At 47.0% G+C, this 19,133-nt stretch overlaps 1 protein-coding gene across 1 annotated transcript in view; it reads left to right on the top strand.

Moving 5' to 3' along the window:
• Positions 1-19,133, top strand: part of KIF7 (kinesin family member 7) — a 797,909-nt gene that overhangs the window by 288,781 nt on the left and 489,995 nt on the right. Inside the window, exon 6 of the mRNA XM_069624313.1 lies at positions 16,981-17,193. Within this exon, the coding sequence (XP_069480414.1) occupies positions 16,981-17,193 (213 nt within the window). The remainder of the gene's footprint in view (positions 1-16,980; positions 17,194-19,133) is intronic.

The raw sequence follows: 19,133 nt of genomic DNA, 5'->3' as shown, positions 1-19,133 counted from the left end.
TTGACGGATTCCTCATGAGTGGACTACCTTTAAAGCAGGATCCACGGTCGTCAAGATTCCGTGAAGAAAAGGTAAACACTGTCGTTGGGACAACAGTTTGGAATTTCGCTGTGATTGTCAATGATTGATTGTGGACGTCCAGCGTAGACGATGCGTGCGGTGCACCTTAATGACTAGTTAGGTGCTGCAAATAGGCCTTTGTGACGAGCGTAAGCCCGGCAGCGGGCGTCGGGTGTTGGTGTCTACAATCAGGACTCGATCCCAGCTGGATCTTCACTCATCGGTGTCTTTGTGGACTTCAGGTGGCGGGAAACCCACCGGCAGGTTCTCCTCAGTCGTTGACAACCTCGATTTTCTCTGAAGGGACAAAGCAGTCGATGGTGATGGCAAGGGAGCCCTTGGTTTAAATGTTCTTAGGCAATGGTGGAGCGTTGCGGCTCCTATCGTCTACCAGCACGGCGTCAAGCTGTCCCCGCTTCTGGGCAACATGACTCAACCGGTTTCCAGCGGTCACAGAGATCCTCCAAACCCTGGTCGACGCTGATGGACGTCAATGGCCTCCATGTCCTGGTGCTTTACTTCAGTGTTTCTCGGCGGACCAGTCTCCCGTCGACAGGCTTTCGGGACTGACTTCCAAGGTGCCTAGATGAAGATCAGCTTCTGCACGATGTTTCCTCGTAGCTAGTGGAGAGTTCTCCTAAACAGGTCCTCTCTTCTATCAGTCCTTGACAGGCATGACAGCTTTCGGATTTAATCAACGGAGAGCAGCAGCAAACCATGTTCTTCCAGCTGGGCCTCAAGGATAAGCAACTTGAAGTTTCAACTTCAGCTTCTGAACAAATTGGGAAGTGAGTAGTCCCAAGATGTCCCTCATTCACGCCGCTGAGCCAAGCTCAGGCAGCCAATCAAACAGAAGGGCAGGTAGGCAGGCAGGTAGGCAGGCAGGCAGGCAGCCAATCGGGCTCACAGTGCATTCAGGCCATTCACTGCCACCCAAACACCCATAAAAAGGAATGTCAAATAGCCTAGTCAGTGACTTCAAGTTAATCTTGGCAAAGTCTCATAATCAACAATCCTGAAAACAGGATTAATATATTATATTATATATATACACACGCAATGTGTAAACTTCCATCAGGGCCCCTTATGTAAAGGGTAATCTCAGAAAACTATGTAACACTTCCTATCTTGACCAATTCCAAATTGGACCCATTCCATAGCCAGTAAATTAGATGGTAAATAAAATAATGCTCCTTCTGCAATAGTTGAACCACAACAATACCCACATGGACCTTCAGCTAGCCAAGATTGCTCCTCTCTAAGTGCTTACCTGTAAAGATATTCCTATTCCTGTAGCGAGCGTGCCATTTTGGAAACGGCCTCTTTTTATGTGCTCGGGCTTTTCGCTCCACGCCACTACTCAACAAAATAATCCACAAGATGCACCAGGAGCATCTCACAATGGTCCTAATAGCTCCAATGTGGGCACATCAAAAATGGTTCTTACACCTGCTCAAAATAGTTTGCCCACCAGTCAAACTGCAGAGCCCTTGCACCTAATACCAATCAGCCCAAATATGCTGGGCCAAATGCTGGACCCTTAATTGTGTCCAACACTGACACAGTGCCACAAAATGAGTGCTTCTGGGAGCAAATCTTCAGGCTGCCCATGCATGGATTAGTAGAAGGGCGATCCTATGGATTGGTCTCGATCACTCCCTACACCCCAACCAAGACTCTTTGGCCACAGATTAAAGTGATGGAGCTTTAAGGTGAACAATCCCCCCATCAACTTTCAGGTGTTCAATCAGTTCCTACAACTACAGAAGTCAGACTGGAAACAATACCACATTCTCCTAGCAGTGATACGATCGAACATGACGGAACAAACGCTACAAGCCAATCCATCAGCCGGGGGAACTCGAGATGGAGCTGTACGTGACTATCTTTCCATGCCGACAAGCGTTTTAAACTATCTGCATCCCCAAATAATACCAGGCAGAACCAAACTCTTGCGTCACAGTGGTCCAACGACTTGGAAACCCTGGTGGACCTAGGGAATTTTTACAGCTTTTTTGACGCCATAACCGAAGCATCGCACAACATCTACAATAGAGAGATTCAATTCAAACTGTCCCAAAGGCTATACTATACGCCAAGCAAACTCTATAGGATGGGGCTCACACAGACACCTGCATGCTGGCGACATTGCGGAGGACTGGGTACAATGGGACATGTACTCTGGACCTGCCTGAATATCAGGACATTCTCGGTAATGGTCCACAAACACGCCACTGGGGCCCACAGTCACTATAGATCTAACCCCAGGCCCAGTGCTGTTTGGTGCTGGGAATGAGGACTGGAATACTGATCCGATGACTAGGAAACTTGTGCATACGGTGTATGCGATGTATATTGTGAATACTGGCATTGTCTACTGTATGTAACATGCTCACGATTGTACTTGAAAACTGTATTCTCTGTTTCTTTTTGGTTAAAAAATACTCAATAAAAAGAATTAAATAAAGTAGAAAACTGCAGAGCTCTTACCGCGTGTTTTCCCGGCTTCAGGGAACAACTGTCCTTCCACATTGTCAAACACTGAATTTGGGTGCCTGGCTTTTGAGGTCATAGCATTTGGACACCTAAATGTACCTTAAAGCTGCATGGCCATCTTGAAGGAAGCACTTAAACCAAACCCAAGGCACTGTTATTTCAACAAATGAAAACGCTTTGTGTTGTGGTACAAAAGAAGTAAGGTCAACCCTATTGACTGTTCACCTTCTGATATAATATACTAGATGGACTTTGAGAGTTGAACACTAATCCGTCTATCATCATAAACCACCTCACAGAGCAAGGTATCTTGGTGGAGGGTTCATGTGGTTAAAGCATTCATGGAAGGGGTCAAGAGACTATATCTCCCAATTTCAACTCCACTCCCAGGGTGCCCATGGTGGGACTTAAATGTAATTTTTACATAGCTTAAGGCCCCCCCCCATTTGAACCTATGCATAAAGCTACTCCTAAGCATCTCCCCTATAAGACTGCTTTTCTGATAACCATCACTTCAATAAGCAGAGTCAGTGAACTGCAGGACGGCAGTTCAAGACCCATTTGTAACCATTCATAAAGACAAGGTAGGGTTAAGAACAAATCCACGATTCTCACCTACATTTATTTTCAAAATGTCATGTCAATCAGTCAATAGAACGATTGTTCTTCCAAACTCTGCAGAAAGGACCCTCCACACACACTAGAGGTCAGGAGGGTAGTAATGTACTATATAAAACAAAAACCATAAGGAAGACAGATCATTTCTTTGTCTCCTTAGCTGCTGTCTCTAAATTGGCTATTTCAAGATGGATTGTAAATTGCATCCAACTTTGCTACTCTGTCCAAGAAAACGTTTCCATTCATACCCAGAGCACTCTAAACATGAGGTAACGGTGCTACTCTAGCATTCATTGCAAATGTGCTGTTGGACGCTATTTGCAAAGCAGCAACATGGAGTACATTTTACACTTTAACACAGCATTACTGCATGGATACTCTACAGGGAGTGGGTCAGATGGTGCTAATACATCTTTTTGCCTCTGTACCTTATAACAACCCACCACCCTCTCCAGGTACTGCTCACTAGTCTATGCAAAGCATGTGATTCTAAGCATATCCACAAGCCATCGGAAGACAAATATTACATACCTGTGATTGTCTTTCTAATGCTTTTATCTGCCGTCAGACAGGCATGGTATCAGGAGAGACAGACTGAAAGATGTTTGTTTAAAAACCTTTATTTACTAAAGTTCCTGGGTTGGTTTAATGCCTAACTGGCCCGAACACTAAAGGGATGGTTCCCTTAACTGATGTTTTTAAGGCCCGTCCAAGTCTGAAAGTCCAAAATTGAAATCTGTCTGTGTCTAAACCTATGCCTGCCCTCACTCTTTGACAAAAATGTGTTGGGAAGTCTTTCAGAAGCAAACGGTGGTGGTTCAACACAAAAAGAAACGAGGATTGGTTTCACGTTGTCTTCTCACCAGGTGTAGGTTGGTCAGCTTCAAAAATGAGTTCAAACAAAAGAACAAGTCACTTCCCCCTGGTAACGTTCTTTCAACTGGATGTTCCTCCCACATCTTCCTCATCTTTGATATTCGATATCCAGCTTCTGCTGCTTCGTGAAAAGAAATTCCGCAGAGGGCGCTTCACGTCGACCCAATGACCCTCAAGGGCATCCGCCTCGAGAGTAATGTCATTGAAGGCACATATAGCACTTGCAGCGCCCATTGTCTTCAGTTCTGTTTTTTTCTTACAGTGGAAATACCTGCATAACCACGGGAATGACCGTACTTAGCCTTGATGGAGCGAAAGCTGTAATAGCATTGGGAATTCGACTATGGGGTAGGTTGAGAGGGTGATGAGGAATACGTGGGAGGAAAATCCAGTCAAAAGAACGTTACCAGGGGTAAGTAACTTGTTCTTTGAATGGATTGTGTCCTCCCACTATTCCTCATCTTTGATGGACTCCCAAAGCAGTATTAAATTTGGTGGAGGGAGTAATCATTTCAGTTTCTTAAATGTTTTCATTAACCGAACACAGGACTGCTTTTCCAAAGCTCCCATCCTGACCGAGGGAAGACTCCAGGCAGTATTGTTTTGTGAACATGTGAATCGTAGACCACATTTGCTGCCTCACAAATACTATCTGAACACCCATTAGCAACGGCTGTAGAGGTAGCCATGCCCCTGGTGGAATGGGCTCTTAACCCTTCAGGAGAATGTGTGCCCGCATTCCGTAACATTCCGAAATAGCCAGAATGATCCACCTGGATAAAGTTACGAAACAGACAGCCTGACCCAGTTTGCAGCCTGTATAGCAAATGAAAAGCGGATCATCAATGCAAAGTTTTGACAGTCTAGATATATAAAAGCTCGGGGCTCTGCGAGGGTCCAACCTGTGTAAACTCTCCTCCTCCTTGCCAGGATGAGATGGGGGCGGGGGGGATAGAAAGAAGGTAAAACAATCTTCTGCCCTAGATGAAAATCCGAAATTATTTGGGGTAAAAAGTTGGGAGATAGTAAATGTTGTCTTGGACGAAAGTGCCTGAAACTCACTCACTCACTCACTCACTCACTCACTCACTCACTCACTCACTCACTCACTCAAAGGGCTGTCGGAGCTATCAAGAGAATGGTTTTAAAGGTTAACAACATTAAAGGGCATGAGTGTAAAGGTTCAAATGGTGCACACATAGGACATTTTAATACCAGATTAAGGTCCCAAGTTGGAACCTGGAAAGGAGATGGGGGGGGGGGGGGGGGGGGTAGGGGAGGACACATTGGTGAGCCCCTTTAGAAATTGTCACTGGTCGAATTTTGAAATATCAACATTCCTCTGACAAGCGTTTAAAGATGGACAGCGCTGCCAAATAACCTTTAATAGTGCAAATCTGGAGCCCCAGATTGGCTAAGGATAGTAGAAAGGATAAAACATCTGGTGTTTTGCACAGAAAAGGGTCTACATTCTTCTCTTTGCACCAGTTACAGAATTTGTTCCAACGACAACGGTACAAAGATTTTGTTGCTGGCCTGCCGAAAGCAAAATCTCCATTACGTCTTCCGGAAGGTCCCAATCCTTGTATCTCAGCCTTTCAGAAACCATGCTTGAAGGCTGAGTGTCTTGACCTCTGGGTGGAGAACCCGACCCTCCTCTCACGAGAGAAAGTCCTCTTTGTGGAAGATGTATTGGAGGGCAAATGGACATGCCTAGAAGGTCTGGGTACCACGTCCTCCTGGCCCAATCCGGGGCAATTGGGATCATGTGTTTCCCAAACTTTCTCAACCTCCTGATCACATGAGGAATGGCGGGGACTGGAGAAAATGCGAACAGGAGTGGAAACTCCCAGTCCATTACGAACGCATCTCCTGGAGCTCCTCTTGAGGGAAATTCCCATGAGCAGTATAGTGCGCACAGTTGACACTGGTCTCAAACAGATCCACTTGAGGGGTTCCCCAAAGGGTGAAAATCTCTAGAAGGACTTCCTGAGCTAGTTCCCACTCGTGGGAGACTGTGCTCTGCCTGCTCACAGCTTCCGCCGCCGTGTTCTCCTCCCCGGCTAGGTGAACTGCTGATAGGGAGATTCCTTTCTGAATTGCCCAGTACAGTACCAGAGCTGCATTGCCTCTGCACAGTGGCAGTGACCCTACACCTCCTCTTTTGTTCAGGTAGTACGTGGCCATTGTGTTGTCTGTCATTATCAGGACATTCTTCCCCGGCACAGAGGGCAGGAAGGCCTTCAGCCGCTAGTCTTAATGCCCTCAGGTCCAAAAGATTGATATATAGTTTGGTCTCCGATGGAGACCAACGACCTCTGACTGTCAGATCATTGGTGTGGGCTCCCCACTCTGTGAGTGAGGCATCTGTCACTACAGTGATCTGCGGCCATTGAAAGTGAGTGTCCCCAAAAATACAATAATACACTCCCCAATGAGAGTCAATGATGGACACACCCCAGGAGGGAATGAGACCAAGACCAAGTGCGGGTGAAGGTAAAAAGTAAGTTTATCCAAAACCAGAATAGGGCAAGCAGAGCACTCTGCAAACTCAGAGAGCGCTCTGCCAAACATCAGAAAACATTCACATTTTTTTTACAAAACCACATCACCTATGACGTGGGAACTAGGGATTACATGGATCGCTGAGATTGGACAATGGGGAATGGGTAGTATAGAATACATAATGTCGGAATTCTAGGATTGGTGAGGCTCCACGTTGTCATAGTGATGCTTGTAGGTCAGCTGGGCTCATCGGGGTGGAGTGTCGGCTCAGGAGATGCCGTTCTAGATACATCTTGGCTGCACTGACATTTGCCCTTGTGGCCACACATACCCATTCAGTGTTCATTATAATTCATAATGCCCTGTAAATCCTCTAAATTGTTAATCTAACATCACAAGAGAAATAACACATAACTCTAGGTGCTCTTATCTCGTTATCATAAAACACATCATACAGGAAAGGGACTGCTTCATGGGTTCAGGTGTCTTGCTAGGGGGATATGTCAAGGATATCTCGATCATCTCACTTTGTTACATCTAGTGGGGGACATCTTTATAATTTGGTAGTACTAGAACAAATATACTGCCACCATGGTCAGTCGGGGTTGGGGTGAGTCTGGATACCATCTGGTCAGAGGGCACATAGCTGGTACATCAAAAAAGGCAGTAAATGAGCCTCTTATTGTCTGTATTTGTTTTACTCGAGGTCTCGGAATGTGGAACAAGTTTTATGGTGCTATTGTGGGTCTGGTGGCTTAGGGGAGGGCAGATACTTAGTGCGGCTTAGTGGAGGGGTGAGAGGTTACACTAACAGCATTACATCGTTAATGAAATCGGGGCCTTTAGATGTTGGCACAACCTGAGGCGGGAGGAAGGTGGGGGCTGGATGCGCGGCGCTGCAGGGAAAGGGGGAGAGAGAACGAGAGAGAGAGAGGGAGAAAGAGAGAGAGGAAAGAGAGAGAGAGAGAACGAGAGAACTGTGGCTTCTAACTCGTATACTCCACAGGGTTACATGCACATCAATAATACGAGGTTGGATTAGATCAGTGTGGTTACGGGTATATCAAACAATATGCAAGCTTATGTACATTGTATAGGTTACACGTTTACGTTTATCGTGAGTACCAGGTTTACAAAGTAAATTCGATTTACAACAGTCTCGTAATGCTACCGTCTTACATCATATGCACTTGGATCAGCATGTAATTTGAACGTACTGTGTGGACACATGTATATTCAAAAAAACCAATGAACATCTTTATTGTGTACCTCTTTCTCTAATGACTGTGTGAATAAAGATGAGTGTTTCTTGAAAGACAAGATTCTTTTATAGTATGTGACGTATACATATGACTGACAGCTTCATGTGCATTACAAATAGGTGAGGATTATCTTGTTTCATTTTCTGAACATAGCCCCTTAATACATGCTTGCATGTGAGGATTTATAGCCTTCACAAAGGGATTAGCAGTATGGGTGAACCGGGGTGTCACACAGGCATAGAATCTATAACTGTTACTTCAAAAGGAGAACAGGGTTGGGGGGGTTATCCACAGTGTATGTTATGTGGGGTCTGCACGGGGATGGGGCATGTTTGTGAAGATAAATTGTGCTCTTTAAACCCAAGCCTTTGCCCGGTCATCTGCAGGTCAGTGATGGACTGCGGAAGGTGAAAGATAGTGTTTGTCATGTTGCTTGTTTGCGCCTAGTCTCCCGTGGGAACTGGCCCTCGGCAGGGACGCAGAGGGGAGGAGGACGAGGGAGGTGACTGGCTCGCTGTGTGTGATCTCGAGGGGAGAGCTGCAGCTCTGCAGGCTACGAGGCCTGTGGTACCATGTACAAAATGGAGTCTGGTTGTGGTACAAAATGGAGTCTGGGCTTTCTGGCCAATGTGTGCATACATATGAGTCGACCCGCATCCCTGGCCACAGGCGCATAGGTGGCTGGTGGACAAACCTTAATCCGCACGTGGGAATAGAATGGAGGGGAGTGGGGTCTCAAGGACCATGCCTCCCATACGCCATGGTTGCCAAAAAGGTTCTCTTCAGAATATTGTCCTTGCAGGCCCACCACAGAAGACCATGTGCGCCTCTGCTCGGAATCTGAAGTAGGCCCGACATCTTACCTGTGAACTGGGACCATTGAGTTCTGAGAGCCCATTGAAGGGATCTATCTCATTCTCAGGTGGGCCTCTGGCACCAGAAGAAGGCAGGATGCCATGAGGTCGAGCAACCTCAAAAAATGGAAGGCTGGGAGACGCTGGGCCCTTTGAAACTTGGAGACTATCTGCAGAATGTCTTGAGCCCTCACCTCGGGTGGCAAGCTCTTTCCCAAGAAATGTATCCACTATAGCTCTGATGAACTGGAGCTTTTGAAAAGGTGTCATATGGTCATATGGTCATATGGGACTTGCCTAGCCTGTGAAGAGAGTGGCAGGTGACGTTGAGATGATCCCGGACTTGTTCTGCAGAACGCGCCCTGATCAGCCAATCGTCCACGTAGGGATAGACGTGCCCCTTGCCACCCCCACTCCTCAGACAGACTCACTGGCATCAGTTGGGTGAAAACCCTCGGGCGGAGGATAGCCCGAATGGCAGAACTCAAAATTGATCACGAGAACCGCCAACTGGGAACCTCCAGGTATTTTCTGTGCTTGAGATGGATTGCCACATGAAAATAAGCATCCTGAAGGTCCGTGACACCATCCAATCCTGGAGTTGGAGGCCCTGAAGGATCTGGGAAAGAGTGACCATCTTGAACAAGTCCTTCATCAGGAACTTGTTCAAGTATCTCAAGTCCAAGATGGGTCTCAGTCCTATGTCCTTTTTGGGTATTTGGAAATAAGGGGAATACCATCCCTTGTTCGTTCTTCTCCACTACAGGCACCAGCTGTATAGTGCCTTTCTCTAGCAGGGTTAACATTTCCTGCACAAGGAGCTGATCTGGAATCCTCCAAAAGTGGTTCCCTGGTGGATTGCTCTGGGGTCTCTGTATGAAAGGAAGACAGTACCCATGGGCTATGATTTCCAATGCCCAACCATCCGAAGTAATGTCTTGCCATTCTTCTAGATGCTGAGATAGTTTCCCCCCCACTGAGTTGTGACTCCAGACCTCAGAGGTTTTGAGGCGGCTGATGCAGTAGCAGATGGTAAAGATGCCCCTGCTTGAGCTGGCTTTGCACCTCTCCCTCGTCCGCCACAAGGGAACGTTCTTTGGTCTCTCTGACCAGCCATTCCTCTGGCTCTTCCAACTGAGGAGCAGTAGCGAAAAGATCTATCCCTCTAAGGTTGTCCAGTAGGGCGAAAAGGCTGAAGCTGCCTAATAGTGGCACCTAAATATTTGGCTGCCGCCTTAGAGGTCTGCAACTTCTCAACGCTCTCGTCAGCCTTGTTGCCAAAAAGGTGAGACCCGTCAAAGGGCACGTTCAGGAGTCTGGATTGCAAATCTGGTGCAAAACCAGACTTCCTCAACCACATAAATCTGTATATAACGGTGCTAGTAGCCATGGCTCTCCTGGTGCTGTCAGCCGAATCCAGACCTGACTGAAGACACTCACACATGACTTCTTTGCCGTCTTTCATCCCCCTCGGGAAAGTGATCTGCCGCCATGGAAATGCAGTCGCGTAGAGTGAATGTAAATTTTGCAAGGGCACATATGGAGTTGGCTGATTTGAGCACCATACTCCCGGCAGAAAATACCTTCCTTGCCCATCCATCTACTCTTTTGTCCTTATCTGGAGGGATGGTAGGGTAAGCTGCTTGCTTAGATGTTGCGGTAGCTGCCTGTACCGCAAGACTCTCTGGAGTGGGGTGTTTAGACAGGTAGTTGGGTTCACTAATGGAAGGATGGTACTTTTTATATCATTTGTATTGACAGGCCTATTGGTTTCTGGCGTTTCCCAGTTAGCCGCCACCTTTTATGCAGAGCAATGTGAAATGGTGAAATTGACGATCCTTATCCAGCATGTCCATAAAATCATCCTGCTGAAATGGTAACGGAGGCCTACTCCACCTCATATATTCCATTAGCTTGGACATGAGCTGTCTGTGACGCATCCGCATGCTCCCCAGCCTCTGGTCTTCCAAACTCTAGCTCAGGTGAGGTGTGCACCCCACTAGCCATCTGGAGATTGTCATAAAGGTATTTCAACCTTGACTCCTCAGAGATAAAACTTTCTGGCAGATTTGGCATACCAAACTGGAGGCCAAATGGTGCATCGTTGTCCGAGGGTTCATTCTCCTCATAAATGAAGACAAGGGACTTAAAATAGTCCTTTCTTGGTGAAGGCACATAAGTCTTTTCAGGCATCAGGGGTTTAATGAATAATGGATTTGCTGCTGGAGGAGTCGTCAAAAGCTTTTTCAATGGCGCTATAGGTTTTGTCGATGGTGCAGCTGGCGTCAATGCCTTCGGCGTCGAAGGCGACGTCGAGGGTTGGCTGGCGTCGAAGGTCTCAATGGTGTCGACTACCTCGACTTAAGCTTATGCTTTCGGCTCGATGGATCCTTCGATGACACGTCATCGGATCGAGGCAACGACGGCTCCCGATGAGGATTAGGCCTTCGTCCCGGGCTCGAGGGCGTGTGGGATTTAGGTCGAGCCCTTTCCTTCCCGGCTTCTTTTGAAGGCCCGGTAGGAGCATGCCTTGGGGGTTTTTGCTTTTCAAATATTTTTAGCATCTCTGCTCTAAAAGCCTCCAATTCGGCCAAAGTGGATTTCTTTGTGGGGCAAGATATCTTCTCGGGGGAAGAGTCCAACAATGAAGTCGAAGAAGGCGACGGTCCCTCTTTTTGGACTTCTTTGACGATGATGAGTGGTGGGAGACGCTCCTCGATCTCTACCTCTCAACTTTCTTCCTCCGAGGAGAGTTGCCTCTCGACTCGTTGGTCGAAGGTTTTTTGTTCAGGGTAGATGATTTGGGGTTTCGAACTATGCCAATTTCCCCTTAGTTCCTTCAAGGCTTTTCCTGTCATCGACTGGCGCTTGGAGCAGTCTGAGGTCTCATGCTCCACCCCGAGACAACATAACCATATACGGTGTGGGTCGGATAATGACATTTTCCAACCACAATCTCGACACTTCTTGAACCCGGTCTTTGTGGTAGTCGGTGTCGACGAAGAAGACATAATCGTATGAAGTAATGAAGCGTGATATATTTCTTGAAGCAATAGCATTCACAGGAAAAAGGAACTGGAGCCCAACTGGGCTGGTCTCGAGAGGATAGCTCGGGGGCAACACGCTCGTCTTAGAAGCAAGATGATGCCGAGCAACACAGGTTCGATCCCCGGGTCCGCACTTAGAAACCTCTGGTTATTGAGCGCATTATAAATAACCAATTACAATTATCTATATATGCCTTCGATGACATCATCCTTGAGACGGAGGCACCTGAGGGACATCGGGTCCACGCCATCAACACACAGCGCCCCTCTGCCGAAAAAAATAAATAAATCCAAAGCAGCTGAAGCTGGATATTGAATATCAAAGATGAGGAATAACGCAGGAGGACACAATCCATTCGGAAAGGGACTGTTCATAGGACCTTCTCCATAGTTCAAACAATGCCAAAGTCTTTAATGCCTTGGGGTTCCCTTCCCCCAAGCTTCAATTCCTTCAGTAACATAAAATTATCAAGAATCCACTTTGATCTCTTAGGGATCCCTTCCCCAAATGTAAGCCTTTTCCAAATTCAAATACAAGTTTAGCTCTTAGGCTTCTCAGGGTTCCCTTTCCTAAGCTCAGGACCCTCTTGAGTTTCAAAACACAAGTTCAGGATGTACCTTTCTTCATGTACAGTTCTTTAAAGGGGAAGCATCAGACTTTCGAAAACGTCTGGTTCTTTGCTCCTCCTAAGGGCGACCATGCCAAGCTTGAACCCCCCTTTTATTTCCTGCCCTTCATTATCTTAACCTTTTGCCTTCAGGGTTTTTATTTTTGCATCCCTTCTTGTTCCCCTCTGTTTTCTTGACTTCTTTCTCATGGCCGCTGGCACCTTTCTTTCCTTCTCCTGCACACTTGTACCTTACTGTCTTTCTTGTGACGACTGGCACCTTCTTGAGCTTCCCCTTGCACACTTTCTACTCTGCCGTGTCGCTTGCACCCTTCTCTCACGTTTTGTGTCGCTCGCACCCTCTTTAATCACAGTTCTTTCATTTTGAGCCCCTTGCATGCTCTGCATTGCTTGCTTTCTCTTATTCTTGTCACTCTTCTTTCAATCTATATTGCTTTACTAGTTTCCTTTCATTTCTTTCCTCCTTTCTGCTCAGTGCTGCTTTCTGCATTTCTATCGTCCGCGCCGCTTAAGTCATCCACATGCTCCCAAGTCTCTCTCTTACTTTCAGGAGACTCCCCCGAGCAGCAGCGTGTGGACAAGCGGCCCCTTCTGGTTGTGAGGCCCGGAGGTCAGGGTCTCACTACCTGCCCCTCAGCCACCCTTGGGTCCAGCACAGGTCCCAAGGGATCGAGCAATCTTCCAACTGCCAATAGCAACGTGCAGGGTGCTTTGCTCCGGCTCCCTAGAGTCACGGCACCCTAGCCATGCTGCAGCCCCTCACAAACACCTGGCCAGCGTCTCAGCGTACCGTTCTCTGGGCCGTAGATCCTGCTACTCTCTGCTCCTTGGCTTCTCTGCTCCAGACAACATCCCCAGCCTGCTCTTTCACCTGTGTAGAACCACAGCTTTTTTAGCTGGAAAAAACGTCAAGTGGAGTTGGGTGTGAGTGATAATTAGTAAATGCCCGACTCTGCCTGACTATCAATGGGACAACTTATGTTCTTTCTACAGCCGGCTTCCCTTACGCTCCCCATGCTATCCCTATGGGAAATCTTCACTACTCCCGGTTGCCTCTTCCTCATCCCAGTATTTGTTGGAAATCGGGAGGGTGGAGATGGAATGGGTTTGGAAATACCCCATGAAAGCTGAGGGAAAAGGTGGTTTTGAGGTCGAATGGAAAAAGGTGAATACCCAGTCTCACCCTCGGATGTTCTTTTCCCAATCCCGCGTGACCCTCTACTCCGGTGATCCTCCCTTGCTTGTCCACCCTCAGGGTCGGGGATCAAACAGTGATGGCCCTTCCATGGCCACTTGACTAGTGGATCCCGGTGGAGTAGGTGCGAGAACACTGTCCGGTTTCTCACACTGCTTAGATTCACATACGACCACCCTTCGTCCCCTCTTTGGAGTTGAAGGTACATCGACATCTTACACCTTTCTTTACCTTCCTGTACTCGCATACACACTTCGTGCTCCCTCGTGTCAGAAACAAACAATCTGAGGACCTTGAGGCATGAAGGGCCATGGGTACAGTACATGTCACACTAGGGATAGTATTACAGACCCGTTATGTCAAAGTCCCTTTTTGAACTCCACGACAACCACTAAATATCAGCCTATTCAGAGGATGTAAATCTAAGCAGATACAAGCATCAGAAAGACGATTACAGGTATATTGGTCCTTTGCTGTTATTGAAGCTGGAGTTGTAAATATGTGAATTATGCTGAAATTTCTATATCTTCCACCTGATTTTTTTCACTGCAAGATCTCAAAGACCCTTTATTTCCTTTGTCAGGACTTTATTTCTGTTGTCATTTCTACTTTGGGAATCCCATCTATTTGGGCTCCTCAATTATCTTCTAAAATAACTCCTTATTATAAAGAATCCGTCCGCAAGAATCTTGTGCAAGTCTTTGCATGTGTGACTCCTCTACTCTTCACTTTCAACTTGTGGCCAGGGGCGCAGAGAATGAGATTTGATGTACGGTGCCTGCCGTAATGGGTTTTTGATGGCACTTGGAATGCTTTGCTGCTCTCCAAGCTCCCGGATCATATACTTAATCCTGCCATTTAATCTGTAATCTTTCTCCTGCTTAATAGCCCCATATCCTGGCTGCAATACAAAACCTTTTTTGTTCAGATTTCTTAGTCATACAACATCTCACCTGTCATTTTATTCCGCTCAAAAAACATTGAAATTTTAGTGCTGAACACTCCGTTTTACACCTGCTTTTCCTGTTTATCTGAAGTCTACCCTATTGCCTGGAGCCCCCGCTTGCCACGCCACACATTTTTAACAGCCTTCTTAGCCTTGAGGAGAACATGACATTTGAAGATCAGAATTGTTTGCAAGCTTTGTATTTGTTTGTAACCTCTGGCCCCAAAAGGGGCCCTAGAAAATGGGGGGGGTTATGGGAAGTATATACATAAAGACAAGTCACACCAGGAGTATATACAAAGCTTTATTAAATGTGGATGTGCTTTACAACTTATCTCACTGTACCATGTTCCCCACCATGGGGGACACAGGGAGCCTTGAGGCTAAAGGACAATGGCAGGTCTCACCTGCCGACCACCAGAGACCTGGACTAAAGTGAAAATAAAGTTGGAAGGCGTCAGTTGAAAAGAGGGGGTTGAAGAAGAACATAGATAAAGCAGTAAGAGAAAGAGCATAGAAAGGAAAGACAAGAGCTGCAGTCCCTGGGGGTCGCGGCCTCGAGCAGCCCCTCGGGGCATTTTTTAATGAGCTGCATCTGCCAGCTGCAGCCATGTGAAAAGTTGAGTCCCAGGCCGCATGTGCGGTGTGGCCTAGGAAAGACTAAAGCCTATGCCCCGCGGCCACATGTGCAGACGGTTCCCCAAGCGGGAGCGTGGCCTGGACGGCAGGGGCCTGCCCAGACACCCAACTAAGGCGGGCCATAAGAAAGGAAAGACCCGATCCGGACTGCGTGTGTGGTGTGGCCCGGGTGAAGATGACACCTCAGGCCTGGGCCGTGTGTCGCCGCTTCCCAAACCGGTGCGTGGCCGGGAGGTGTGAGAAGTCCCGGGTCGTGTGCACGGTGCGGCCCGGGTGAAGACCAGGCCGTGGCAGTAAGCCCGTCTGCCCCGTGCGAGAGCAGGGCAAGCAATGAAGATGAGGGAAACCCTATTGGTGCATGCAGGGAGAGAGCATGTGATCGCTGGGGGGCCTGCGCGTTACCCGCACTCACCCCGTAGCCAGACGGGGAGAGTGGGAGAAAGCAGAACTCATGGAGCCTCAGCCGACTCAATGCGATATACGTCACCTGGGCGGCCTGGGCTGTCCAACAAGGACTATTCTCCACCTCAGGGAAAATAAAAACACTGCCGCAGAGGAAATGTAACCCCTGCACTGCTAGCAGGGATCAGCATGGGCTTATAAGCCCAAAGGAACACTTAGGGCTGACAGAGCCCCAACTAAATAAAAACCGCCACAGAGGAAAGGAAACAAAGGGCTCGCAAAGCACTAGGACTTGAATTAATGATCGTGTTGTGTGCACGCACCGCCACAGAGGAAACACTGGCTTCCAAAGCCCCATTAAATTACAGGGCTGAATTAATGCACTGCCATGGAGGAAATACCGATTTCTAAAGCCCTATAAGTGCAAGCACAAGCACACCTCCACAGAGGAAATGAAGATGGTTATGGGCTTCCAAAGCCCACGTAGCGGAGAAGGGCTCCTAAAGCCCATAAGGAGAATTAAGGGTTTTAAAAAGCCCTCCGAGGAAGTGAGGGCTTACGCAGCCCCATGGAGCACAAACAAGTGTCCATGACAGCCACCGCGGAGGAGCGGAGGGCTGGTGGTGGAACCGGGGCTGGGGGTGGGGGGGAGGGGAGGGGTGAAGTTAAATTGGGAAGGAACTTCGGTATCAGTGCTGCAACAAGAAGGTACTGTGCACTATGTGTTATGCGATGTGACTGACTAATACAAACTGACTAGTGGACTGGGTTTTAAGTTAAAGTAATGGGAGTCTGCAGCTGTGGAACATGTAGATGACAAGTGATGTGTTTTTTATATGCTAGGCAAGAAAGGGGATCAAAACACCCCCTCTGGTGTACTGTGCCTTATTAACATCCAGAACTCAGAATTGTGGCCCATCTCCTAAATTAGTAACCTTTTATTTGCAGGTTGCTTAGCGCCCCTCCAGAGCAGCTGGTCTGGGATGGTGGGGTGGTATACATGGGAACTGTCTCTGCCCCGGGGAAGGGAAGAGTACACCCTTGCCCGAACCAGGGCTGGAAAAACCAGGTGATGTTAATGGGGTCAGTTCCTGGCCGGGGAGTAGTTAAAATACTATGCCCACCTGTTGCAGGAAACAAAAACGGGGCTTCATTGTTGATTTGTTGATTAAGGCATGCACATTGTTGGGGCTTTGTGTATAAAGAGGTCCTTGATTGAGAGTCTACCCTCTAATAGTTATGTATTTTTCATTCATTTCATTTTGTACTTACACTGTTTTCCTTAAGCCATTTTTGTTGTTTTTAGTAAAATATTTGATCAGTGAAGGAAGTGCCATTAAAATGGAGGATTAGAATAATTGGTTATTGGTAATCGGGAGCATTCATTGGGAGTATGTTCGCTGTAATTCCTATCCAAATGCAATCCATTTAACACCAAACTTCTTTTTCAGAGTGACAAGTTGCAGGATCAGAAAGATACAATTTTAGAGCTGCAAACCAGTCTGGAGCTGATGAGATCAAACCTGTCCGTATCTGCTCTGCTGGAAAATGTCTACCTGGTGGATCCTGTACAACGACCTCTCACAGCTCCCCTGGAGCATCAACTTAAAAGTCTTGCACATTACAAGCACACTTTACCTGGTGGCAGGATTCCTTGCAGAAAGGTATATTTTTTTCCCTTTTTGTAAATGTGCAATACCATAATTAGTTTTTAAGCACCCCACCATCGGAACCTCAAGGGTACTGTTTATTTATTGCAGCACTTCATAAGTGCTTTGATCTGGGCAGTGCATCCAGCCATTGGACCTTGTATGATGCAATGTGAGTCGTGACCACATCCGGTTCGTGGGATACCTTGATATAGGAAGTTCAGGACCGTAGCATTTTCAGGTTGCTTTTTTGATGTGCTGGTACAACAGACTTTGGGCTAAATAGTCTGTCATCTTTGAAATAATGGCTTTTGTTTCAGCATTTTCTTCCGCAGTGTGTTCTGTACTCTTCAGAGCTCTCTAGTGGTTGACTCCCTATTACCTTTTATTTATTGAGTGCATTCTTTCTATCTTGGGGAGTCTGTAGTGTTAGACTAGTGTTAAATTAAAAAGGGCTCTTTTTGTATATTAGAACATTATTATTGTAATATTTAGATGGTTAATTTATTTTTCTTGTGAACTTTCGTTATGAGTGCTCACTCAGTTGAGCAGTAGAGACCCCAAGGGTGTATTCAGGAACATTATTTTAGTGTAATGCTTCACAAGGTCCTTTGAGGCTGCTGTGGTTGTCCTGAAAAGGGAACAAAATAGCAAGTGTGCATGCAGACTTGAATGCAATTATTTGTTTGGCCTAGATTCCTCTAGTGGTAAGAGATTGTGGAGGTTAAGAGACTTACGAATGCCGGAAAAGTTCTTCAAAAAAGAGGTCACTATCTGTATGTAAAACTATTTGTCTACCAGACTGGTCATTAAGAAGAAAAAGCTGGTGGTGTGGTGTTTAGGCATGTGCTTTGCCTCCGGCAGGCTAACACTGATGCCAAACTCGCCTCGGCAGACCAAAAGTGGTGGAGGGAAATGGGGGATTGTCTGCCAAGTTTGCCCTCCGAGAATCAAGCTGCTTTTAATGCGGGCATAGTGGAGGCGCGCACAGTTGCCCAAGACCTTCTGGAGTCACAGTCTTCCATATTGTTGTGGCCAGCACGGGTCTCTGCCTGAGCATGGAAATGAGAAGCACCGCATGGATACACACCACCAAATTTTCTGTTGATGTACATGACCGAATACTTAACCTCCCCTTTGAGGGGTCAGATTTGTTCAATTCATCCACGGACGACGAATTAACAACAAAAAGAGGACATCCACACAAACTGCACAGACCCAGGATTTTTGCAGCGCCCAAAAACAACCAGGCGGTCCTGAGGGTAGTCCTGGATCTTTCTTTCCTCACTCCCACTCACTCCCACTCAAACGCTTCAAGATGATGACACCTGCTCACATAGCGGAGTCTTGGTGCGCAGGGGACTGAATGTGTTCCTTAGACCTAAAGATACGTACCTACATGTCCCTATCTTCCAACCGCACTGGACGTTCCTGCGGTTCACGATTATGTCGCCCCATTTTCAGTATAGTGTGCTACAGTTTAGTCTTAATGCGGTACCTTGTGTGTTCACAAAACGTATGAATGTGGTGGCGGTCCTTCAGTTTGAGGGCCACCACCCATGCCCTTACTTGGACTATTGGCTGGTAAGGCCCAGCGCTCCCGAGGGGGCTCTCCACTCATGCCGAGGTTGGCGGATGTTCTCCAACAGCTGGGGGTTTTCCAGTAATTAGCACCCTCGTGTAAAATATCAATTGCTACCACAGGATATTCGGGTAAGGCAGTTTTTGTACAACCGTCTGGTGAGAGCTGTACAACTACTAACCCTACAAAGACTCACACTGATAACTGAACATTAAGTCCTGGACTCTAGGGCATAGTATTTGAATAACACAAATGCACTCTTTATGATTAGTATTGCTTGAGGGTGTCCTCCAAGAAATCAGGATATATTTTTAGATACATAGTGCAATAAACTTCAGTGAAAAATAGTTACATGGTTAGAGAAATTAGCTAC

This window comes from Ambystoma mexicanum, chromosome 11 (genome assembly GCF_040938575.1).
Source record: "Ambystoma mexicanum isolate Mex_15411 chromosome 11, UKY_AmexF1_1, whole genome shotgun sequence".
NCBI lineage: Eukaryota > Metazoa > Chordata > Amphibia > Caudata > Ambystomatidae > Ambystoma > Ambystoma mexicanum.
The sequence above is the reverse complement of the archived record's forward strand: the minus strand, read 5'-3'. Positions and strand labels throughout refer to the sequence as shown.